At 43.1% G+C, this 26,641-nt stretch overlaps 2 protein-coding genes and 1 long non-coding RNA gene across 15 annotated transcripts in view; 2 read left to right on the top strand and 1 right to left on the bottom strand.

Moving 5' to 3' along the window:
* The window catches only part of LOC110499513 (cofilin-2), a 29,207-nt gene extending 13,528 nt beyond the window's left edge, over positions 1-15,679 (bottom strand). For 2 of the 4 annotated variants that reach the window (XR_016489530.1, XM_090213190.1), the window contains exons 1-2: positions 15,239-15,679; positions 4,083-4,267 (exon numbers count right to left, since the gene is read on the bottom strand). Coding sequence is in view for 3 of the 4 variants with exons in the window: in XM_090213190.1 (XP_090069316.1) it covers positions 4,083-4,085 (3 nt within the window). In the remaining variant the exon portion in view is untranslated. The remainder of the gene's footprint in view (positions 1-4,082; positions 4,268-15,238) is intronic. The other 2 variants (XM_090213191.1, XM_090213192.1) reach the window with 2 other exon arrangements.
* The window catches only part of capn2 (calpain 2 catalytic subunit), a 40,855-nt gene continuing 27,488 nt past the window's right edge, over positions 13,275-26,641 (top strand). For 8 of the 10 annotated variants that reach the window (XR_016489221.1, XR_016489220.1, XR_016489219.1 and 5 more), the window contains exons 1-3: positions 13,275-14,862; positions 18,485-18,554; positions 23,826-23,947. Coding sequence is in view for 3 of the 10 variants with exons in the window: in XM_090211856.1 (XP_090067982.1) it covers positions 14,434-14,862; positions 18,485-18,554; positions 23,826-23,947 (621 nt within the window). In the remaining 7 variants the exon portion in view is untranslated. 10 annotated transcript variants of the gene reach the window in all.
* Positions 18,565-22,519, top strand: LOC149974614 (uncharacterized). Its single transcript, XR_016489531.1, has 2 exons — positions 18,565-21,774; positions 21,841-22,519. It is a non-coding gene; the product is annotated as an uncharacterized LOC149974614 (long non-coding RNA).

Raw genomic sequence — 26,641 nt, 5'->3', positions numbered from 1 at the left:
TTGTCATGCTGAAACAGGAAGGGCCTTTCCCAAACTGTTGCCACAAAGTTGGAAGCACAGAATCGTCTAGAATGTCATTGTTTGCTGTAGCGTTAAGATTTCCCTTCACTGGAACTAAGGGGCCTAGCCCGAACCATGAAAAACCGACCCAGACTATTATTCCTCCTCCACCAAACTTTACAGTTGGCACTATACATTGGGGCAGGTAGCGATCTCCTGGCATCTGACAAACCCAGATTCGTCCGACGGACTGCCAGATGGTGAAGAATGATTCATGACTACAGAGAACGCGTTTCCTCTGCTCCAGAGTGCAATGGCGGTGAGCTTTACACCACTCCAGCCGACCGATTGTGTGCGTCTCCTCGGGCCATGGAAACCCATTACATGAAGCTCCTCACGAACAGGACGGTTCAGGCTGTGGCTCTGCGTAGTTTCCCTCTGAATGGGGGAGGACGGTTCAGACTGTGGCTCTGTGTAGTTTCCCTCTGAATGGGGGAGGACGGTTCAGGCTGTGGCTCTGCGTAGTTTCCCTCTGAATGGGGGAGGACGGTTCAGACTGTGGCTCTGTGTAGTTTCCCTCTGAATGGGGGAGGACGGTTCAGACTGTGGCTCTGCGTAGTTTCCCTCTGAATGGGGGAGGACGGTTCAGACTGTGGCTCTGTATAGTTTCCCTCTGAATGGGGGAGGACGGTTCAGGCTGTGGCTCTGTGTAGTGTTCCTCTGAATGGGGGAGGACGGTTCAGGCTGTGGCTCTGTGTAGTGTCCCTCTGAATGGGGGAGGACGGTTCAGGCTGTGGCTCTGCGTAGTTTCCCTCTGAATGGGGGAGGACGGTTCAGGCTGTGGCTCTGTGTAGTGTCCCTCTGAATGGGGGAGGACGGTTCAGGCTGTGGCTCTGTGTAGTGTTCCTCTGAATGGGGGAGGACGGTTCAGGCTGTGGCTCTGTGTAGTGTCCCTCTGAATGGGGGAGGACGGTTCAGGCTGTGGCTCTGTGTAGTGTCCCTCTGAATGGGGGAGGACGGTTCAGACTGTGGCTCTGCGTAGTTTCCCTCTGAATGGGGGAGGACGGTTCAGGCTGTGGCTCTGCGTAGTTTCCCTCTGAATGGGGGAGGACGGTTCAGACTGTGGCTCTGTGTAGTTTCCCTCTGAATGGGGGAGGACGGTTCAGACTGTGGCTCTGCGTAGTTTCCCTCTGAATGGGGGAGGACGGTTCAGGCTGTGGCTCTTGACAATTAGGATCTTTCTGTAATAAGCTTCCATTAGTATAATATAGTACATGGAGTATAGAGAGAGAAAGATACAGTTGAAGTCGAAGGTTTACATACACCTTAGCCAACCGTGCTTCACGGTTGGGATGGTGTTCTTCGGCTTGCAAGCCTCCTCCTCTTTCCTCCAAACATAACAATGGTCTTAATGACCAAACAGTTCTATTTTCGTCAGACCAGGGGACATTTCTCCCAAAATTACGATCTTTGTCCCCATGTGCAGTTGCAAACCGTAGTCTGGCTTTTTTATGGCGGTTTTGGAGCAGTGGCTTCTTCCTTGCTGAGCGGTCTTTCAAAATACATTCACAGGTACACCTCCAATTGACTCAAATGATGTCAATTAGCCTATCAGAAGCTTCTAAAGCCATGACATAATTTTCTGTAATTTTCCAAGCTGTTTGAAAGTCTAGGCAATCCCGCTAGCGGGACAACTTCCGGTGAAATTGGAGGGCGCACAATTCAAAGAAATAATCATAAAAATTATGGATATTAAACAATTAGGTACATACAAGTGTCTTATATCAGTTTAAAGCTTAAATTATTGTTAATCTAACTGCATTGTCCGATTTACAGTAGCCATTACAGGGAAAGCATGCCATGCGATTGTTTGAGGACGGCGTCCCACATCAAAATATTTTTCCACCGGCACAGGTTTCATAAATATAAATATTCACTTACTTTTTGAAAGTTTTCCTCTGATTTGTCATCCAAAGGGTCCCAGCTATAACATGTAGTGTCGTTTTGTTAGATAAAACAGTTCTTTATATCCCAAAAAGTCAGTTTAGTTGGCGCCATCGATTTGAGTAATCCACTCATTCAACATGCAGAGAAAGGAATCTGAAAATCTACCCCTAAACTTTGTTTCAACAAGTCAAAATACATTTCTATTTACTCCTCAGATTCCCTAAAATGTAATCAAACTATAATATTTATATCAGATAGAAGTATGTTCAATAGGAAACCGATTCTAGCAGGTTTGTCTTGTCTTCATCGCGCACCCAAACTCAAATTTCCAAGACTGTGTCCCTGTACTAGAACTCATATTTCTTATTCGTTTTGGAAGTTACGAGCCTGAAACCTTGAACATAGACTGCTGACACCCTGTGGAAGCCACCGGAATTGCATCCTGGGAGCTAGAATTCAGAATGCACCCATACGTTCCATTGTAAGAGCATGGTCATTTCTCCTACCATATCTATTGTGTTATAGTCTCCTACATTATTTTAACACAAAGTGTTTTATATCCAATGGTACCAATTCTATGCATATCCTGGCTTCAGGGCCTGAACAACAGGCAGTTTACCCTGGGCACGTCAGTCAGATGGAAATTGAGAAAAAAAGGAGCCCTAAACTTTTGACCCACTAGAATTGTGATACAGTGAATTATCCGTGAAATAATCTGTCTGTAAACAATTGTTAGAAAAATGACTTGTGTCATACACAAAGTAGATTGCCAAAACTATAGTTTGTTAATAAGACATTTGTGGAGTGGTTGAAAAACAAGTTTTAATGACTCCAACCTAAGTGTATGTAAACTTCCGACTTCAACTGTACATGGAGTATAGTGAGAGAGAAATACATGGAGTATAGAGAGAGAAATACATGGAGTATAGAGAGAGAGAGTATTATTGGGCCCATGTTAACAAAGAGTCTCAGCGTAGGTGTGCTGATCTAGGATCAGGCCCCCTGGTCAATACATTGATGAACTAAAAGGCCAAACTGACCCTAGATTAGTCAGCACGCTTTGTGAATACAGGCCCTGATCTGTGTGAATACAGGCGCCGATCTGTGTGAATACAGGCTCTGATCTTTGCGAATACAGGCCCTGATCTTTGTGAATACAGGCCCAGATATTTGTGAATACAGGCCCGATCTGTGTGAATACAGGCCCAGATCTTTGTGAATACAGGCCCAGATCTTTGTGAATACAGGCCCGATCTGTGTGAATACAGGCCCAGATCTTTGTGAATATAGGCCCGATCTATGTGAATACAGGCCCGATCTGTGTGAATACAGGCCCTGATCTGTGTGAATACAGGCCCTGATCTTTCACAGTGACTTTCTTAGTCTCTCTCTTGGCATACATAGTTTCCTTGTGAGTGTTCTAGGCCTCTGTCGGCCACATTCCTGGAGACAGGAGGAACAAGTCCGAACTAGTCGTAGAACCGCCCTGGTGACGCCAAAACACAGGGAGCTGGTTGTATAACTAATGTCACCCTATTCCCTACATTGTGCACTACTTTAGACCAGGGCACATAGAACCCTATTCCCTATATATAGTGCAGTACTTTAGACCAGGGCACATAGAACCCTAATTCCCTATGTGGAGTGCACTACTTTAGACCAGGGCACATACAACCCTATTCCCTATATAGAGTGCACTACTTTTGGCAGTTCGAATGCCCCCCTAAACCTTTTATATTCCTTACTTACAGAAGAATCCAAAACATATTGTAAGACAAAAGCTGGACGTCGTGAATGTCAAAAGAGACTAAGATTCAGGATAGATCCCCACTGAGGTTTCAAGTGTCATGTTGTTAGAATTATCAGTGTGGTATCGGTGAATATTGGGCCAGAGAGATATATTATATATATTTAGATATATTATAGATATATTATATATATATTATATATATTTAGATATATTATATTTTATTATATTGTATACTGTCCATTTCGATACGTTATTTTAAAACCTATTCTCTCAGTTTCATAACATAAGACATATTTCCTAACCTCTAACCCCACATTATATAGTAACACTGAGAATATGTTGGTTTAGGAAGCGCCATCGATGCAAAAAACATCCCAGTACTCACCATTTACACTGCTGTGAAGAAAGTAGCCAGGAGAAGGACGACGATAGGTGTATCCAGCGCTTCTTTGGTCGAGGGAAAGAAAAAGCAGGTAGAAAAAGTGGGAGGTTGGATTGCAGTGGTACACACCCGTCAGCTTCCTGTTTTCCCCTCTGACAGCAAACGTAGCCTGGGGATAGGCCAGTTTCCTGTAAAAAAAAAACAAAAAAAAAACAGGTATATTAAAATAGGTAAGAACACTAGAAGGCTCTTTGTTGTTGCTCTCTGCTCAGTGCAACTCAATTTATAAACACTAACTTATCACAATGCTAATAAAGTCATAAGTTACCTGACTATGTACACTGAACAAAAAAAACACACACAAAAAAAAATATATATATATATATATAAAAACGCAACATGCAACAATTTCAAAGATTTTATATAAGGAAATCAGTCAATTTAAATCAATTCATTAGGCCCTAATTTATGGATTCCACATGACTGAGAATACAGATATGCATCTGTTAGTCACAGATACCTTTAATAAAAAGGTAGGGGCGTGGATCAGAAAACCAGTCAGTATCTGGTGTGGATCAGAAAACCAGTCAGTATCTGGTTCCACCATTTGCCTCACGCAGCACGACACATCTCCTTCACATAGAGTTGATCAGGCTGTTGATTGCGGCCTGTGAAATGTTGTCCCAGTCCTCTTCAATGCCTGTGTGAAGTTGTTGGATATTGGCGGGAACTGGAACACGGTGTCGTGCACATCGATCCAGAGCATCCCAAACATGCTTAATGGGTGACATGTCTGGTGAGTATGCAGACCATGGAAGAACTGGGACATGTTCAGCTTCCAGGAATGGTGTACAGATCATTGTGACATGGGGCCGTGCATTATCACACTGAAACATGAGGTGATGGTGGCGGATGAATGGCACGACAACAGGCCTCCGGATCTCATCACTGTACATTCAATTTTCCATTGATAAAATGCAACTGTGTTCATTGTCCGTTTAAACCTGCCCAAACCATAACCCCACCACCACCATGGGGCACTCTGTTCACAACATTGACATCAACAAACCGCTGACCCATACAACGCCATACACGTGGTCGGAGGTCAGTTGGATGTACTGCCAAAATCTCTAAAATGACATTGGAGGCAGCTTATGGTAGAGAAATTAACATTCAATTCTCTGGCAACAGCTCTGGTGGACATTCCTGCAGTCAGCATGCCAATTGCACGCTCCCTCAAAACTTGAGACATCTGTGACAACTGCACAATTTAGAACGGCCTTTTATTGTCCCCAGCACAAGGTGCACCTGTGTAATGATCATGCTGTTTAATCAGCTTCATGATATGCCACACCTGTCAGGTAAATGGATTATCTTGGCAAAGGAGAAATGCTCACTAACAGGGATGTAAACAAATTTGTGCACAACATTTTACAACAACTTTTACTTCAGCTCATGAAACATGGGATGAACAGTTTACAAGTTGCATTTATATTTTTATTCATTGTAATAATTACAAAGGTGAGTGGGAGACAACGATGGGCGGTGGGTGGGGGATAACATATGGAGAACAAACCACACCACATATTTGACATGACTAGAGTTTGAAAGACATTTCAACACACATATAGCAAAGGAGTAGGGGTTGGACACACACTGGAGAACCGTCTGGTAACTCAACAACAAACACCATGATTGACTCATGAACTGTCTGGAATCTCAACAACACACACCATGATTGACTCATGAACTGTCTGGTAACTCAACAACAAACACCATGATTGATTCATGAACCGTCTTGTAACTCAACAACAAACACCATGATTGACTCATGAACTGTCTGGTAACTCAACAACAAACACCATGATTGACTCATGAAATGTCTGGTAACAGTATCTAGCTAGTCTCTTCATGAAGAATGGAACAGATGGATCTTTGACGGGTCATAAATTAATCAAAACAGAAGATTTGAATCATGAAGTTGAAGATATCTTCTTCTTGTAATCAATGCACAGTGTAACGCATTAGGAAGGAAAGAAATTCCACAAATTAACTTTTAACAAGGCCCACCTGTTAATTGAAATGCATTCCAAGTGACTACCTCATGAAGCTGGTTGAGAGAATGCCAAGAGTGTGCAAAGCTGTCATCAAGGAAAAGGGTGGCTACTTTGATTTGTTTAACACTTTTTTTTTGGTTACTACATGATTCCATACGTGTTATTTCATAGTTTTGATGTCTTCACTATTATTCTACAATGTAGGAAATAGTCAAAATAAAGAAAAACCCTGGAATGTGAAGGTGTCCAAACTTTTGACTGGTACTGTATCACCTACCAGAAATGGTGATATCTTTAGGGGTGTATAATATACATAAAGAGCCTTCGGAAAGTATTCAGACCCCTTCACTTTTTCCACATTTTGTTACATTACAGCCTTATTCTAAAATTGATTACTCAATCTATATTAAATACCCCATAACGACAAATTAAAAACTTACATCTGTATCACCTACTGTACCAGGAATAATGATATATTTTCATCTTCTGTGTCCCAAAAGGCCCCCTATTTCCTCCACCTATACCCTATGGGCCCTGGTCAACAGTAGTTCACTACCCTATGGGCCCTGGTCAACAGTAGTGCACTACCCTATGGGCCCTGGTCAACAGTAGTGCACTACCCTATGGGCCCTGGTCAACAGTAGTGCTCTACCCTATGGGCCCTGGTCAACAGTAGTGCACTACATAGAGCTATTTGAGGCACAGCCGGTTTGCTGTAAACGGTGGGGGTGTAGGTTTGATGTAATGGTGGGGGTGTAGTTAGTTTGATGTAATGGTGGGGATGTAGTTAGTTTGATGTAATGGTGGGGGTGTAGTTAGTTTGTGGGGGTGTAGTTAGTTTGTGGGGATGTAGTTAGTTTGATGTAATGGCGGGGGTGTAGTTAGTATGATGTAATGCTGGGGGTGTAGTTAGTTTGATGTAATGGTGGGGATGTAGTTAGTTTGATGTAATGGCGGGGGTGTAGTTAGTTTGATGTAATGGCGGGGATGTAGTTAGTTTGATGTAATGGTGGGGGTGTAGTTAGTTTGATGTAATGGTGGGGGTGTAGTTAGTTTGATGTAATGGTGGGGGTGTAGTTAGTTTGATGTAATGGTGGGGGTGTAGTTGGTTTGATGTAATGGTGGGGGTGTAGTTAGTTTGATGTAATGGTGGGGGTGTAGTTAGTTTGATGTAATGGTGGGGGTGTAGTTAGTAGGATGTAATGGTGGGGGTGTAGTTAGTTTGATGTAATGGTGGGGGTGTAGTTAGTTTGATGTAATGGTGGGGGTGTAGTTAGTTTGATGTAATGGTGGGGGTGTAGTTAGTTTGATGTAATGGTGGGGGTGTAGTTAGTTTGATGTAATGGTGGGGGTGTAGTTAGTTTGATGTAATGGTGGGGGTGTAGTTAGTTTGATGTAATGGTGGGGGTGTAGTTAGTTTGATGTAATGGTGGGGGTGTAGTTAGTTTGATGTAATGGTGGGGGTGTAGTTAGTATGATGTAATGCTGGGGGTGTAGTTAGTATGATAGCCTCCAATACCCTACTCAACAAATTGGATGCAGTCTATCACAGTGCAATCCGTTTTGTCACCAAAGCCCCATATACTACCCACCATTGCGACCTGTACGCTCTCGTTGGCTGGCCCTCGCTTCATACTCGTCGCCAAACCCACTGGCTCCATGTCATCTACAAGACCCTGCTAGGTAAAGTCCCCCCTTATCTCAGCTCGCTGGTCACCATAGCATCTCCCACCTGTAGCACACGCTCCAGCAGGTATATCTCTCTAGTCACCCCCAAAACCAATTCTTTCTTTGGCCGCCTCTCTTTCCAGTTCTCTGCTGCCAATGACTGGAACGAACTACAAAAATCTCTGAAACTGGAAACACTTATCTCCCTCACTAGCTTTAAGCACCAACTGACAGAGCAGCTCACAGATTACTGCACCTGTACATAGCCCACCTATAATTTAGCCCAAACAACTACCTCTTTCCCAACTGTATTTAATTTATTTATTTTGCTCCTTTGCACCCCATTATTTTTATTTCTACTTTGCACATTCTTCCATTGCAAACTACAATTCCAGTGTTTTACTTGTATTTACCTTGCCACCATGGCCTTTTTTGCCTTTACCTCCCTTCTCACCTCATTTGCTCACATTGTATATAGACTTGTTTATACTGTATTATTGACTATGTTTGTTTTACTCCATGTGTAACTCTGTGTCGTTGTATGTGACGAACTGCTTTGCTTTATCTTGGCCAGGTCGCAACTTGCCTAACTGGTTAAATAAAGGTAAAATAAAATAAATAAATAAAAATGATGTAATGGTGGGGGTGTAGTTAGTATGATGTAATGGTGGGGGTGTAGTTGGTTTGATGTAATGGTGGGGGTGTAGTTGGTTTGATGTAATGGTGGGGGTGTAGTTAGTTTGATGTACTGGTGGGGGTGTAGTTAGTTTGATGTAATGCTGGGGGTGTAGTTAGTTTGATGTAATGCTGGGGGTGTACTTAGTTTGATGTAATGGTGGGGGTGTAGTTAGTTTGTGGGGGTGTAGTTAGTTTGATGTACTGGTGGGGGTGTAGTTAGTTTGATGTAATGCTGGGGGTGTAGTTAGTTTGATGTAATGCTGGGGGTGTACTTAGTTTGATGTAATGGTGGGGGTGTAGTTAGTTTGTGGGGGTGTAGTTAGTTTGATGTAATGGTGGGAGTGTAGTTAGTTTGATGTAATGGTGGGGGTGTAGTTAGTTTGTGGGGGTGTAGTTAGTTTGATGTAATGGTGGGAGTGTAGTTAGTTTGATGTAATGGTAGGGGTGTAGTTAGTTTGTGGGAGTGTAGTTAGTTTGATGTAATGGTGGGGGTGTAGTTAGTTTGATGTAATGTTGGGGGTGTAGTTAGTTTGATGTAAACAGTGGGGGTGTAGTTAGTTTGATGTAATGGTGGGGGTGTAGTTAGTTTGATGTAATGGTGGGGGTGTAGTTAGTTTGATGTAAAGGTGGGGGTGTAGTTAGTTTGATGTAATGGTGGGGGTGTAGTTAGTTTGATGTAATGCTGGGGGTGTAGTTAGTTTGATGTAATGCTGGGGGTGTAGTTAGTTTGATGTAATGGTGGGGGTGTAGTTAGTTTGATGTAATGGTGGGGGTGTAGTTAGTTTGATGTACTGGTGGGGGTGTAGTTAGTAGGATATAATGGTGGGGGTGTAGTTAGTTTGTCGGGGTGTAGTTAGTTTGATGTAATGGTGGGGGTGTAGTTAGTTTGATGTAATGGTGGGGGTGTAGTTAGTTTGATGTAATGGTGGGGGTGTAGTTATAGTTTGTGGGGGTGTAGTTAGTTTGATGTAATGGTGGGGGTGTAGTTAGTTTGATGTAATGGTGGGGGTGTAGTTAGTTTGATGTAATGGTGGGGGTGTAGTTAGTTTGATTTAATGGTGGGGTGTAGTTAGTTTGATGTAATGGTGGGGGTGTAGTTAGTTTGATGTAATGGTGGGGGTGTAGTTAGTTTGTGGGGGTGTAGTTAGTTTGATGTAATGGTGGGGGTGTAGTTAGTTTGTGGGGGTGTAGTTAGTTTGATGTAATGGTGGGGGTGTAGTTAGTTTGTTGGGGTGTAGTTAGTTTGATGTAATGGTGGGGGTATAGTTAGTTTGATGTAATGGTGGGGGTGTAGTTAGTTTGATGTAATGGTGGGGGTGTAGTTAGTTTGTGGGGGAGTAGTTAGTTTGTGGGGGTGTAGTTAGTTTGATGTACTGGTGGGGGTGTAGTTAGTTTGATGTAATGGTGGGGGTGTAGTTAGTTTGATGTAATGGTGGGGGTGTAGTTAGTTTGTGGGTGTGTAGTTAGTTTGATGTAATGGTGGGGGTGTAGTTAGTTTGATGTAATGGTGGGGGTGTAGTTAGTTTGTGGGGGTGTAGTTAGTTTGATGTAATGGTGGGGGTGTAGTTAGTTTGATGTAATGGTGGGGGTGCAGTTAGTTTGATGTAATGGTGGGGGTGTAGTTAGTTTGATGTAATGGTGGGGGTGTAATTAGTTTGATGTAATGGTGGGGGTGTAGTTAGTTTGATGTAATGGTGGGGGTGTAGTTAGTTTGATGTAATGGTGGGGGTGTAGTTACTTTGATGTAATGGTGGGGGTGTAGTTAGTTTGATGTAATGGTGGGGGTGTAGTTAGTTTGATGTAATGGTGGGGGTGTAGTTAGTTTGATTTAATGGTGGGGGTGTAGTTAGGTTGATGTAATGGTGGGGGTGTAGTTAGTTTGATGTACTGGTGGGGTTGTAGTTAGTTTGATGTAATGGTGGGGGTGTAGTTAGTTTGATGTAATGGTGAGGGTGTAGTTAGTTTGATGTAATGGTGGGGGTGTAGTTAGTTTGATGTAATGGTGGGGGTGTAGTTAGTTTGATTTAATGGTGGGGTGTAGTTAGTTTGATGTAATGGTGGGGGTGTAGTTAGTTTGATGTAATGGTGGGGGTGTAGTTAGTTTGTGGGGGTGTAGTTAGTTTGATGTAATGGTGGGGGTGTAGTTAGTTTGTGGGGGTGTAGTTAGTTTGATGTAATGGTGGGGGTGTAGTTAGTTTGTGGGGGTGTAGTTAGTTTGATGTAATGGTGGGGGTATAGTTAGTTTGATGTAATGGTGGGGGTGTAGTTAGTTTGATGTAATGGTGGGGGTGTAGTTAGTTTGTGGGGGAGTAGTTAGTTTGTGGGGGTGTAGTTAGTTTGATGTACTGGTGGGGGTGTAGTTAGTTTGATGTAATGGTGGGGGTGTAGTTAGTTTGATGTAATGGTGGGGGTGTAGTTAGTTTGTGGGTGTGTAGTTAGTTTGATGTAATGGTGGGGGTGTAGTTAGTTTGATGTAATGGTGGGGGTGTAGTTAGTTTGTGGGGGTGTAGTTAGTTTGATGTAATGGTGGGGGTGTAGTTAGTTTGATGTAATGGTGGGGGTGCAGTTAGTTTGATGTAATGGTGGGGGTGTAGTTAGTTTGATGTAATGGTGGGGGTGTAATTAGTTTGATGTAATGGTGGGGGTGTAGTTAGTTTGATGTAATGGTGGGGGTGTAGTTAGTTTGATGTAATGGTGGGGGTGTAGTTACTTTGATGTAATGGTGGGGGTGTAGTTAGTTTGATGTAATGGTGGGGGTGTAGTTAGTTTGATGTAATGGTGGGGGTGTAGTTAGTTTGATTTAATGGTGGGGGTGTAGTTAGGTTGATGTAATGGTGGGGGTGTAGTTAGTTTGATGTACTGGTGGGGTTGTAGTTAGTTTGATGTAATGGTGGGGGTGTAGTTAGTTTGATGTAATGGTGAGGGTGTAGTTAGTTTGATGTAATGGTAGGGGTGTAGTTAGTTTGATGTAATGGTAGGGGGGTAGTTAGTTTGTGGGGTGTAGTTAGTTTGATGTACTGGTGGGGGTGTAGTTAGTTTGATGTAATGGTGGGGGTGTAGTTAGTTTGATGTAATGGTGGGGGTGTAGTTAGTTTGATGTAATGGTAGGGGTGTAGTTAGTTTGTGGGGGTGTAGTTAGTTTGATGTACTGGTGGGGGTGTAGTTAGTTTGATGTAATGGTGGGGGTGTAGTTAGTTTGATGTAATGGTGGGGGTGTAGTTAGTTTGTCCTAGAAGTGACAAACCTGGTAGGCCATCCCCTGTACAGGATACATTTCAACCAGCAGACGAGCCTATATCCTGCAGGGAAAACGCAGGCTTCCTCACCAGCCCCACCCTGTGATGTTTATCAACATACTACACTTACAACATGCTACTTACTCAACACCATCAGAGGCCTCCTATTATATTGCTGGTGACTCAAATACTGTGAACAGTCATGAAGGGACTTGGACGAATAGGAAGCCTCGAATGAGGAAACACGCCTCTCCGTTCACACTTAGGGGCCTCTCCCTTGATATATCTCTTCCACCCCTCTTTTAGTGGTTTCGGTGGATTTCTTCATCATACATTCTGTTGGGAGTGGCTTTAGAGGGTGGCTACGTGTGGTATTTACCCTCTGGGATTTCCTATCCCGTGTTTATTGTTTCCAAACAGTCATGGCCACCGCATGAATAAGGTCCATTGAAAGAGAAGCACCCGTGAATCATTAGTATGAGTGTCTACAGTATTCTACACACCCTGTAATCTCTGTTCTACTGTACTCTACACACCCTGTAATCTCTGTTCTACTGTACTCTACACACCCTGTAACCTCTATTCTACAGTATTCTACACACCCTGTAATCTCTGTTCTACTGTACCCTACACACCCTGTAATCTCTATTCTACAGTATTCTACACACCCTGTAATCTCTGTTCTACTGTACCCTACACACCCTGTAATCTCTGTTCTACTGTACTCTACACACCCTGTAATCTCTGTTCTACTGTACTCTACACACCCTGTAATCTCTGTTCTACTGTACTCTACACACCCTGTAATCTCTGTTCTACAGTCCTCTACACACCCTGTAATCTCTGTTCTACAGTCCTCTACACACCCTGTAATCTCTGTTCTACAGTCCTCTACACACCCTGTAATCTCTGTTCTACTGTACTCTACACACCCTGTAATCTCTGTTCTACTGTACTCTACACACCCTGTAATCTCTGTTCTACTGTACTCTACACACCCTGTAATCTCTGTTCTACTGTACTCTACACACCCTGTAATCTCTGTTCTACTGTACTCTACACACCCTGTAATATCTGTTCTACTGTACTCTACACACCCTGTAATCTCTGTTCTACTGTACTCTACACACCCTGTAATCTCTGTTCTACAGTCCTCTACACACCCTGTAATCTCTGTTCTACTGTACTCTACACACCCTGTAATCTCTATTCTACTGTACTCTACACACCCTGTAATCTCTGTTCTACAGTCCTCTACACACCCTGTAATCTCTGTTCTACTGTCCTCTACACACCCTGTAATATCTGTTCTACAGTCCTCTACACACCCTGTAATCTCTGTTCTACAGTCATCTACACACCCTGTAATCTCTGTTCTACAGTCCTCTACACACCCTGTAATCGCTGTCTGAATTCCATGGCGTTACCTAGTTGAGTCCATCCAGGTCTGCAGTTTGTAAATTACCCCTGTTGGTAGACATGGTTACTGCAACAGGTTGGAAACATGCTAAACATTCCCTCATAAACATCACCCCCCCCCCCCCCCCCCCATACAGCTTCCCTGTAGGTACAGAGAAAATCATCATTACTCTAATATTAAAAAACACAGATAATGAGTTTATATGGCCGCTGACATTGTATCGTATTCTAACAGCATATTGGGATATTCATGTATTTTAATGCATTTATGAACTTTATATCTGTTAATTTATGCTCTACCTGCTAGCTGGCTATAGTACTGTCTACTGTACATGTTGTCGTTGGGGTAGCATGGCTATTCATGTCCCCTTTCGTTGTTCATTGTTACTTTACAGGGGAGTTGGACTGTAAAGGGCAGCACAACTTTTCATTGATGGACATTGTTTCTATTAGTCGTGTCGTATGTTTTTGTTTGTTGAGCTTATTTTGACGCTATTTTACAAGCGCACGTCACTTCCAAAGACGGGTTATACAACTCTTGTGTCTGTAACGCCTGGCTAACCTGAGCCTATATGAACATGTCTTGTTATTATCTGTGCTTATAGCCTCTACATTTCATACTGTACGTTACATTACAATCGCACTGTACTGATATAGACGCGATCATTGGCATGTTATGTCTCTGCCTACTGTGATCGTGTGCAAGAGAGAGGAGTTGGACTAAAGGGGCAGTGTTGTGTTTCATTACTGCATCTTTACGACAAATCAGACTGAAGACCGGAATCACCTTCAACCATTTATATGAACGTACTCAACTCACACATACAACCCCCCCCCCCCCCCCCCCCCCGTTGATGCTCCCCAACACACAACAGGCAGACCGGTACAGCAGCTCATTTTCAATTATCGTTATCATAAGACAACATCAATAGACCAACCCCTTGAACATGTGGCCATCTTTTCTCCGATCAACGCAGAAGTATTTTAAATCTACACAGGTCACACTGGCTCTCACAAGTCGTAGGGAAGAAGACCGTCTACCGGACACCAACCTCTCAACTGCGTCTTGTCTGTCTACCTGTATGGAGATACGACTGATGCATCAGGTTCAAACGGCTTATTACGACTAGAGTGGACTCGGACTTTATATTCATCCTCCCCGTTATGATACTCAAACAGATTCATTGAGTGGTTGATTGTTTGATGCATATGCCTAAAAAGTGTTCATATTCACACTAAATACTTTTGAACAAGTAAACGTTGTGTAGAAGCAACAGTTCCGGTAACAGAAATCTTATGTACATATTGTTGAGGGGAAAAAAACTCGCACTGACTTGCAGTCAAGAGGCAGACAGACCACGCCTGAAAAACCAGGGGCGTAGAAGGAATTTAGACTTTTCCACCAGTGAAACACATCCCAACTCTTTTCACTGTGTCGACGCAGTCAGCCACCCGACCCGACAGAGGAGAAGAAAAAGGACTTGCACAATGGCTGGGGTGGCATCAACGTTGGCCAAGAAGAGGGCTTTGGCCGCAGGATTTGGCACTAATGCCAATGCGTCGAAGTACCTAAACCAAGACTTCGAGTCTCTCAGGAGCGAGTGTCTGGGTAGAGGTTCACTTTTCACGGATTCCACTTTTCCAGCCGAACCTGCGTCCTTGGGATTCAATGAGCTCGGACCGAGATCTTCCAAAACCAGAGGTGTGCAATGGAAACGACCTGGGGTAAGTTACTGCCTTTAAGCACAAGTTAAATGTCTGCTCTATGGCTGGATTTATATTGATCAAAATAGACTAAAGCGTTATCTAGGAAACGACCTGGGGTAAATTACTGCCTTTAAGCACAAGTTAAATGTCTGCTCTATGGCTGGATGTATATTGATCCAAATAGACCAAAGCGTTATCTATCTCTGGAATTGTTTAATTTTTTATAACAAAACATTTGATAAAACCGTATACCAATCAAAACAGACCAACTTTATACACAGGAAGTTGATCTACAACAGAAACAAGTTAGGGTGCAATGTAAATATGATCAAACACAAGTTAACCAACCCTAAAGAAAACGGATTTATGGTTTAAACCAAAACTCAGAACTTACAACCAGAACAAAAACAGCTATGATCCAGAACCTTACGTCACCTCTCACCTAACCAGGAACCAAACGTCCTTGTATGCCCAGTTGAGAACCAGTATACTGCCTCTGGTAATTGAAGTAGGTAGGTTCAATGACATAGATTAAGAAGAGGGACTACGTACTGTCTGTGATTTTAGGGGAGGTGGACAATTCACTTTGTATTTGATAGTTCTTTATGTGATGATCTGAGAGCTGTACTGTTTGATTAAAAAAAAAAATATTGCAAAGAAAACGGGAACTATTCTGGATTAGAGATGAAGGAAAAACTTGAATGTCTAATTTAGGAAATAAGTTTTCCTGGCTGCACATTTTATCTTCGAGGACGATGCAGACCAGACGAGATGTATACTTTCTGTTCAGTTTCCTCCATTGTTTTCCGCTGCCATATTAATGTATGTACAATAGCAGTCAAAACGTTTGGACACACCTACTCATTCAATGGTTTTTCTTTCTTTCTTTTACTATTGTCTACATTGTAGAATAATAGTGAAGACATCAGAACTATGAAATAACACATATGGAATCATGTAGTAACCAAAAAAAGTGTTAAACAAATTAAAATATATTTTATATTTGAGATTATTCAAAGTAGCCACCCTTTGCCTTGATGACAGCTTTGCATACTCTTGGCATTCTCTCAACCAGCTTCATGAGATAGTCACCTGGAATGTGTTTCAATTAACATGTCTGCCTTGTTAGAAGTTATTTTGTGGAATTTCTTTCCTTCTTAATGAGTTTGAGCCAATCAGTTGTGATAAGGTAGGGGTGGTATACAGAAGATGGCCCTATTTGGTAAAATATCAAGTCCATATTATGGCAAGAACAACAGACAAAAACTTCTCTCTCATGGCTAACTACCAGGAAGTTTGAAAAGACCGGCGTGGTGATACACAAAGCAACTCGAACAACATTGAAATTGCATCAATTATATATATTTTTTAATACATTTTTAGTTTGGCATTTCTCTTGTGATACGGTTCACAGCAGCACTGATAGTTGTGTTGACTTGACAAATGCGTCTGAGTTTTGAAAGACTAGCCCCCCCCCCCCACCCTTTTGTTGCATGCTGACTGAAGACTCAGATAGCCAGTAACTAGCTAACACCAGACACAGATGAAGACCTAGCTAGACAGTAACTAGCTAACACCAGACACAGATGAAGACCTAGCTAGCCAGTAACTAGCTAACACCAGACACAGATGAAGACCTAGCTAGACAGTAACTAGCTAACACCAGGCACAGATGAAGACCCAGATAGCCAGTAACTAGCTAACACCAGACACAGATGAAGACCTAGCTAGCCAGTAACTAGCTAACACCAGACACAGATGAAGACCTAGCTAGACAGTAACTAGCTAACACCAGCTACAGATGAAAGGGGAAACATATAAGTATCATTGCCATAGATGAATAGGGTAAACTTTTAATTATATTTGCTGACACCCTATAATCAAATGTTGGCACCAGTAGAGTAGCTATCTAGCTATATAAACCACGCCCCTTTGCAAACACTGTTGGTTACAAGGCAGGACTTATTTAAATGAGGTAAGAGAATATCATGTTACCATTGGTTTATTCAAATGAGAGTTAAGGTGATGTCACCTTGTCCTCTTAATAATGAATCCAAGTGTTTGACTTGAGGGAAGACAGTAACTTCATGATCAAACGTTATCAATGTAGAAGAAACAGTCAGTTTATCATACTTTGATCTGGTTTCCTTCAAATATCACCACCTTTCAAGAGAAACATGATTTTGACTGATCATTTTAGGGTTCATAAGGCTTAACAGGCCATACATTGCCTTTGCTTTAATGTTTTCAGCCTATGCAGCATTTTCAAATAATATTCCATTTTATTTAGAAAAAGTCTGAATCTGGGCTTTTCTTTTTCCCCACTTGTGTTTCAGGATATAATATGTATCAGACATGATGAAGAGATATATATATACTTTGTTCTGATCTAAATCTTTATCATCAAACACAATCCCTCACTGGGAATATCTCTTTATAGCCTGGGTCCGTGATGTCACAGTAGTCTGATGGGCGTGTCCAGAAGCTTGTAATCCGTTTGATATGATTGGACCGTTGGGCGTAAAGGAATCACTTGTATCCAAAACGACTGAAACTGTTACCGTACGGCTAAATGAACGAGGAACATGGTCAGGGTGGTGGTTGGTGGTGACTCATCCTCCAACTATTCGGATTGGCGTTAGTCATCTGATCCTGATCCTTTTTGTTTTGTCTCTCAACAGATCGACTCGTAGACTTTGAGACAATTGAGGTTACGTTAGGTCATCGTGGACCCTGTCCTTTACTCGTGCATGACTTTAATGTGTATCAGTCTACCCTCTTCATTCCCATGTGCTTTTATTTCATAACTATTATTGGATAATGACTGATCCTTTTAGTCAAATCTGCTATGAATGTTACTGTCTAGTGAAAATCAGACTTTTAGAAGTTAATATTCTGTTCGCTCATACCCAGATAATGTTGTTGACTCATCCTATACTCGTATTTGTGGCCAAAGAATAAATAGGAGAATAACCTCCCCCCCCCTCCCCCCGCCCATATCTAACAGACTATTTAAAATGCTTGCTATGGTGAAATCCTCCTGAGCTCCTGAGCTTTGGTGAAATCCTCCTGAGCTCCTGAGCTATGGTGAAATCCCCCTGAGCCAATCAGCGGTCTACTCGCATGAATGGTTTTAATCACCGGTATACGCCCACACCATTCAAACACAGAAAATAGCCTCTTTTTTAAACATGCTTAATTACAATTGTTTTGGAATTAAAACTATTTCACTCGTATTGTAATTAATTATAGGTCATATGTGACCTGATTCAGGTAACTAGGCGTATGTCGCAAGTCACGACTTCGCAGGAAAGCCTTTTGAACGTAACAAAAAAATATGTGTTTTATTTAATAGAAATCTGGAAACACTGGACAGTTGCTTTAAAAGTTCAAAACACAGTTTTAATCATGTATTGGTCCCTGAATAGTAGAGTAGATAATATAACAAATGCAGTGCTCTATGAAATAACTGAGGCTACACTAGTAACTCATAGTGCAGTTATTCCCCCCAAGCTAGCGTATTGCTTTAATTAGGGCTGCAAAGTTTGGAAGCCCCAAAATCTGTACTTTTATTTTATTTAAATTCTCAGTAATAGCTTTCACAGTTTTACTCATGCTTTGGTCGTCTCTCCCTGAATAGGAGCTGGTGTCCAGCCCGGAGTTCATCGTTGGTGGAGCCTCGAGAACCGACATCTGTCAAGGCGGCTTGGGTAAGTCACTTTCATATTTGGTACCAAAACAGGAACCAAAACAGGAACCAAACCAAAACCACAGGGTCGCCGGTTTGTAACAGTATCCATGGTTTCAGCTGTGAGGAGGAGATGGTATAGTAAAAGTTAATGTGATTGATCACAGCATATGTAATAACATTCAGTTATTGCTTTAATCAGTTATTACACAGGTGATTTGGTTTCCTAGACTACCACTGAACAGCCTCCATGTCAGGTTGTTGTCTCTCTAAGGTACTGTATAATATAAAACATCTCAGGTTGTTATCTCTGTCATGAGGTATAATAATATAAAACATGTCAGGTTGATATCTCTGTCATGAGGTATCATTTAAAACATGTCAGGTTATCTCTGTCATGAGGTATCATTTAAAACATGTCAGGGTGTTATCTCTGTCATGAGGTATAATAATATAAAACATGTCAGGTTGTTATCTCTGTCATGAGGTATAATAATATAAAACATGTCAGGTTGTTATCTCTGTCATGAGGTATAATAATATAAAACATGGCAGGTTTTTATTTCTGAGGTATAAAACATGTAATGTTATCTCTGAGGTATAATAATATAAAACATGGCAGGTTGTTATCTCTGAGGTATAATAATATAAAACATGGCAGGTTGTTATCTCTGAGGTATAATAATATAAAACATGGCAGGTTGTTATCTCTGAGGTATAATAATATAAAACATTATATGTTGTTATCTCTGTCATGAGGTATAGTAGAAAATATGGACAAACTGAGATATCTCTATGGAAACCAGCTCAGTTACCATGCTGGGAGGAAGTCTTAACAGAGCCAGTTACTGGAAATGAGACACACTTCCCTTTCCATTTGCTCACAACTAGCCTCACCCTCAACCGTTTACAAATCTTCTCTAACAAAGAAGATTTCTGACAAAGCGAGACGAGCTTTGGCATGGTGTTTATTTGTGTGTTAACCCAGCAGGGTAGACTAGTGGCCTGTCCTGTCATTAACCCAGCAGGGTAGACTAGTGTCCTGGCCTGTCATTAACCCAGCAGGGTAGACTAGTGGCCTGTCCTGTCATTAACCCAACAGGGTAGACTAGTGTCCTGTCCTGTCATTAACCCAACAGGGTAGACTAGTGTCCTGTCCTGTCATTAACCCAGCAGGGTAGACTAGTGGCCTGTCCTGTCATTAACCCAACAGGGTAGACTAGTGGCCTGTCCTGTCATTAACCCAGCAGGGTAGACTAGTGTCCTGTCCTGTCATTAACCCAGCAGGGTAGACTAGTGGCCTGTCCTGTCATTAACCCAACAGGGTAGACTAGTGTACTGGCATTAACCCAGCAGGGTAGACTAGTGGCCTGGCCTGTCATTAACCCAGCAGGGTAGACTAGTGTCCTGTCCTGTCATTAACCCAGCAGGGTAGACTAGTGTCCTGTCCTGTCATTAACCCAGCAGGGTAGACTAGTGTCCTGTCCTGTCATTAACCCAGCAGGGTAGACTAGTGGCCTGTCCTGTCATTAACCCAGCAGGGTAGACTAGTGGCCTGTCCTGTCATTAACCCAACAGGGTAGACTAGTGTCCTGTCCTGTCATTAACCCAACAGGGTAGACTAGTGTCCTGTCCTGTCATTAACCCAGCAGGGTAGACTAGTGTACTGGCCTGTCATTAACCCAACAGGGTAGACTAGTGTCCTGTCCTGTCATTAACCCAGCAGGGTAGACTAGTGGCCTGTCCTGTCATTAACCCAACAGGGTAGACTAGTGTCCTGTCCTGTCATTAACCCAGCAGGGTAGACTAGTGTCCTGTCCTGTCATTAACCCAGCAGGGTAGACTAGTGGCCTGTCCTGTCATTAACCCAACAGGGTAGACTAGTGTCCTGTCCTGTCATTAACCCAGCAGGGTAGACTAGTGTACTGGCCTGTCATTAACCCAACAGGGTAGACTAGTGTCCTGTCCTGTCATTAACCCAGCAGGGTAGACTAGTGGCCTGTCCTGTCATTAACCCAGCAGGGTAGACTAGTGGCCTGTCCTGTCATTAACCCAGCAGGGTAGACTAGTGGCCTGTCCTGTCATTAACCCAGCAGGGTAGACTAGTGTACTGTCATTAACCCAGCAGGGTAGTCTAGTGTACTGGCCTGTCATTAATCCAGCAGGGTAGACTAGTGGCCTGTCCTGTCATTAACCCAGCAGGGTAGACTAGTGTACTGGCATTAACCCAGCAGGGTAGACTAGTGTACTGGCCTGTCATTAACCCAGCAGGGTAGACTAGTGGCCTGTCCTGTCATTAACCCAGCAGGGTAGACTAGTGTACTGGCATTAACCCAGCAGGGTAGACTAGTGTACTGGCCTGTCATTAACCCAGCAGGGTAGACTAGTGTACTGGCCTGTCATTAACCCAGCAGGGTAGACTAGTGGCCTGTCCTGTCATTAACCCAGCAGGGTAGACTAGTGGCCTGTCCTGTCATTAACCCAGCAGGGTAGACTAGTGGCCTGTCCTGTCATTAATCCAACAGGGTAGACTAGTGTACTGTCATTAACCCAGCAGGGTAGACTAGTGTCCTGGCCTGTCATTAACCCAGCAGGGTAGACTAGTGTACTGGCCTGTCATTAGCCCAGCAGGGTAGACTAGTGTACTGGCCTGTCATTAACCCAGCAGGGTAGACTAGTGCACTGTCATTAACCCAGCAGAGTAGTCTAGTGTACTGTCATTAACCCAGCAGGGTCGACTAGTGTCCTGTCATTAACCCAACGGGGTAGTCTAGTGTACTGTCATTAACCCAACAGGGTAGTCTAGTGTACTGTCATTAACCCAACAGAGTAGACTAGTGTAGTGGCCCAATGCTCTTAACTGCTAGGCTATCTGCTGTGTTTGTTTCCAGGATATATCAGTTCTCGGGGTTCTGTGTTTGTTTCCAGGATATATCAGTTATCAGGGTTCTGTGTTTGTTTCCAGGATATGTCAGTTCTTGCGGTTCTGTGTTTGTTTCCAGGATATATCAGTTCTCGGGGTTCTGTGTTTGTTTCCAGGATATATCAGTTCCCGGGGTTCTGTGTTTGTTTCCAGGATATATCAGTTCTCGGGGTTCTGTGTTTGTTTCCAGGATATATCAGTTCCCGGGGTTCTGTGTTTGTTTCCAGGATATATCAGTTCTTGCGGTTCTGTGTTTGTTTCCAGGATATATCAGTTCTCAGGGTTCTGTGTTTGTTTCCAGGATATATCAGTTCCCGGGGTTCTGTGTTTGTTTCCAGGATATATCAGTTCCCAGGGTTCTGTGTTTGTTTCCAGGATATATCAGGTTCTGTGTTTGTTTCCAGGATATATCAGTTCCCGGTGTCTGTGTTACTGTCAGACAGCATATTCAATAGTGTGGCTATTGGTTAAATCACTGTCTCACCATAGTCACTGAAGTTCCGTCTGGTTAATCCAGGCTAGTGATGATGCCCAGTCAGAGCAGGATGTTCTGATCATTTCAGGCTCTTTAAACAAACACACTGTGCCAGATATATTTTGCATAACACATCTTTAGACACACACACACACTCTCTGCATAACACATATTTTGCAAAGCTCTGGGTCTGCAATCTGGGTCACATTAGTCCCTTGCAGGGTCTCATACAAGTTGTCTTTATAACAACATATTATTGTAATAGGAGGAGCACTCATTTATAACTGTCAATACTCCTTCAGTGTCCCTTTTCTGATTGTTGATCAACCCAGTAGACATACTAATTTACTGTAACTAAAGTCAAAACAATTGGTTTATAGAGAAATCGTGTCCACAAATGCAAGTCCCAGTACTGACGAGTGCACGGGACAGACGACATGCTGAGACTGTGAACTGTACTGAGGTCAGCTGTTCTCTTTTTAAGGTCTTCTGTGGAACTGAACTGGGCTGTGTAGGGAACTGTTGTGTGTTTTGTAGGGTGGCTTTCACTGGTTGTGTGTGTGTGTACAGTTATTATACTGAACAAAAATCTAAAATGCAACATGTAAAGTGTTGGTCCCATGTTTCAAGTGCTGAAATAAAACAATCCTAGAAATGTTCCATACGCACAAAAAGCTGATTTCTCTCAAATGTTTGTTTACATCCCTGTTAGTGAGTATTTCTCCTTCGCCAAGATAATCCATCCACCTGACAGGTGTGGCATATCAAGAAGCTGATTAAACAACATGATCATTACACAGGTGCACCTTGTGCTGGGGGCAAAAAATGGCCACTCTAAAATGTGCAGTTTTGTCACACAGCACAATGCCACAGATGTCTCAAGTTTTGAGGGAGCATCCCATTGAACCGTTCCCAGAGAATTGAATGTTCACTTCTCAACCATAAGCCGCCTCAAACTTCATTTGAGAGAATTTGGCGGTACGTCCAACCGGCCTGACAACTGTGGACCACTTGTATGGTGTTGTGTGGGTGGGCTGTTTGCTGATGTCAACGTTGTGAACAGAGTGGTGACGGTGGGGTTATGGTATGACCAGCCCAGGACCTCCACATCCGGCTTCTTTACCTGCGGGATCGTCTGAGACCAGATACCCGGGCAGATGATGAAACCGAGGAGTATTTCTGTCTGTAATAAATCCCTTTTGTGGGGATTAACTCATTCTGATTGGCTGAGCCTGGCTCCCAAGTGGGTGCCCTCCCAGGCCCACCCATGTCTACTCCCCTGCCCAGTCATGTGAAATCCATAGATTAGGGCCTAATGAATTTATTTCAATTGACTGATTTCCTTCTATGAGCTGTAACTCAGTAAAATCTTAGACATTATTGCATGTTGTGTTTATATATTTTTTCAGTATAGAATGAAAAGCAATCAATCAATCAGGAATGTTCAGAATGAGGATTGAAAACTGACCAGTGATGAACTCCACTCTCACGTCTCTCTGACCTGTGATGACCTCCACTCCCTTAGTCTCTCTGACCTGTGACCTCCACTCCCTTCGTCTCTCTGACCTGTGACCTCCACTCCCTTCGTCTCTCTCTGACCTGTGATGACCTCCACTCCCTTCGTCTCTCTGACCTGTGATGACCTCCACTCCCTTCGTCTCTCTGACCTGTGATGACCTCCACTCCCTTCGTCTCTCTGACCTGTGATGACCTCCACTCCCTTCGTCTCTCTCTGACCTGTGATGACCTCCACTCCCTTCGTCTCTCTCTGACCTGTGATGACCTCCACTCCCTTCGTCTCTCTCTGACCTGTGATGACCTCCACTCCCTTCGTCTCTCTCTGACCTGTGATGACCTCCACTCCCTTAGTCTCTCTTCTCTGTTTCCCCCTCCAGGTGACTGCTGGCTCCTGGCGGCCATCGCCTCTCTGACCCTGAATGAAGATGTGATGGCCCGGGTTGTTCCTGCAGGACAAGGCTTTGGACGTGGAGAGTACGCTGGGATCTTTCACTTCCAGGTAGAGACGGTGTCACAGACTGCATCCCAAAATGCCTCCCTATATAGTGCACTACTTTTAAACTAGGCTCTGGTATATAAAAGTGTAGTGCATTATAAAGGGAAATAGCGTGCAATTTGGTGCGCAGGCCAGTGTTCATTTACTTTAACAAATATAGTGACTAAAATATTTGTTTAAAGTATATTTTTCAGTGGCAATTGATGAGAGTAAGTGACTAAATAGACCCGGAAAAAAACTAGAACTAAACAAAAGTAATTTCAGTTTTCTCTGTGACTAAAATTTGACTACTAAGTGGATTGGACAAGGGTTTTTGGAGAGATTTTCAGTCACAAAAAAGCACCATTTAATATTAGCAGCAACACAGTTCAGTAGTGGGAAGGAAGCGTCTCACCCGGTACATACAACCTACATCAGCTGGTGAGCTACAGAGGGGACAACTGGTACATACAACCTACATCAGCTGGTGAGCTACAGGGGGGACAACCACCACATACAACCTACATCAGCTGGTGAGCTACAGGGGGGACAACCACCACATACAATAAGGAATAACGTCTGCTCTATTCATGGCATTTCTATCTGCAACGCTCAATAAAACAATAAAAAAATTAAAAAAATTGGAGTGGGTGTACTTTTTACCCCTTCTTTCTCCCCAATTGGTAGTTACAGTCTTGTCCAATCGCTGCAACTCCCGTATGGACTTGGGAGAGGCAAAGGTTGAGAGCCGTGCGTCCTCCGAAACACGACCCTGCCATGCCGCACTGCTTCTTGACACACTGCTCGCTTAACCCGGGAGCCAGCCACACCAATGTGTCGGAGGAAACGCCGTACAACTGGTGAGCAAAGTCAGCGTGGAGGCGCCCGTTCCGCCACAAGGAGTCGCTAGAGTGCGGTGGGATAAGGACATCCTGGACGACGCCGTGCCAATCGTGCCCCGCCTCATGGGTCTCGCGGTCACTGCCAGGATCGAACCCGGGTCTGTAGTGATGCCTCAAGCACTGCGGTGCACCACTCGGGTGGCAGAATGTTTTTGTGTGGCCCTGGTAACATTATCAGTAGACTAAATGCAAATATTTGTTGGCACAGAAAGGACATTTCCTCTTGCCACTACGCTGTATCTGACTGGGGAAATGACTTTATGTTGAGTTAATGTGGACTCAGAGATGAGCACTTGGACCAGGACTCGCGCACTGGGATTCGGACTCCAGATTGGACTCAATTGGCACTCAAGGTTTAGTGACTCTGCTACATCCCTGGGTGAAACAGTCCTCAGCCTGAGGTTTAGTGACTCTGCTACATCCCTGGGTGAAACAGTCCTCAGCCTGAGGTTTAGTGACTCCATTGTTCTACTTGTGCTTCTCTCTCTCTCTCTGTCTCTCTCTCTGTCTCTGTCTCTGTCTCTGTCTCTGTCTCTGTCTCTGTCTCTGTCTCTCTGTCTCTGTCTCTGTCTCTGTCTCTGTCTCTGTCTCTCTCTCTCTCTCTCTCTCTCTCTCTCTCTCTCTCTCTCTCTCTCTCCCCGCCCCCTTGTGTGTGTCAGGTTGTTTTATGTGTAATATCCACAGTACCAGTCAAAAGTTACAACACCTACTCATTCAAGGTGTTTGTACTTTATTTTCTACATTGTAAATAATAGAAAAGACATCAACACTATGAAATAACACACATGGAATCATGAGCACTTGAGAGAATACCAAGAGGCTGCAAAGCTGTCATCAAGGCAAAGGGTGGCTACTTTAAAGAATCTCAAAATATAAAATATATTTAGATTTGTTTAACACTTTTTTTGGTTACTACATGATTCCATACGTGTTATTTCGTAGTTTTGATGTCTTCACTATTATTCTACAATAGTAGAAAATAGTAAAAATAAAGAAAAACTCTGGAATGAGGAGGTGTCCACACTGTTGACTGGTACTGTGTGTCTACGGGATTTACATGGCCAGATAAATCCAATGTGGCCGGCCGCCTCGATTCGGTCTTATGTTGCATCATTTGATATGGTGTGTTTTTACACATTGGATAATAGTAGAGACTCAGAGCTACAAAATAGTATATTTTAAATAAACTTAGTTCACAAGATTAAACATTTAGGATCTAGGTTGTGAGATGTTGGAAACCAACCAGAAAAACCTGGCTTTAACCAGCAAAATGGAATGTTTACTAAACAGGAAAATTCTAAACATGGGCTACAGTTGAGGAACAACGAGGAAAGCAATTCTGCTTTGAATGTTGATAAACCTGTAACCCCAGTTTTGAGAAAATGACCATTGAATGTGTTGGTACACCTACTGGAGAGCTCTTCTTTGGCTACACCCATTCAGCATCGTTCACCCCCCCCCCCCACCCCCCACCCATCTCTTTAAGGATTAACGTGAGGCCCTGTGGTAAACACACCCTGTATCCAATCAAATCCAAGTTCATTTGTCACAGGATACAAAAGACGTAAGCGGTAATTGTCTCGACATGAAATACAATATATGGCCGTAATCACCCCCCAGACACACCTGGCTATTCTGATGGTCCAGAGTGGAGTCTTTTGTTTAACTAAACAATGAACTGGCATAACCCCAACTCATACTACTACCAATACAAACATTGTCATAACTGTAGTAGGAATCTGCAGGTAGCTAAGGCCAACAAACTAGGTTCAATTTTAGCTAGCTAGCATTAGGCTATAACTAGCAATGCAAATGG

The sequence above is a fragment of the Oncorhynchus mykiss genome, chromosome 20, assembly GCF_057628025.1.
Source record: "Oncorhynchus mykiss isolate SJ-2025 chromosome 20, ASM5762802v1, whole genome shotgun sequence".
NCBI classification, from domain to species: domain Eukaryota; kingdom Metazoa; phylum Chordata; class Actinopteri; order Salmoniformes; family Salmonidae; genus Oncorhynchus; species Oncorhynchus mykiss.
Note: the sequence above shows the minus strand (reverse complement) of the source record. Positions and strands in the feature narration are given on the sequence as shown.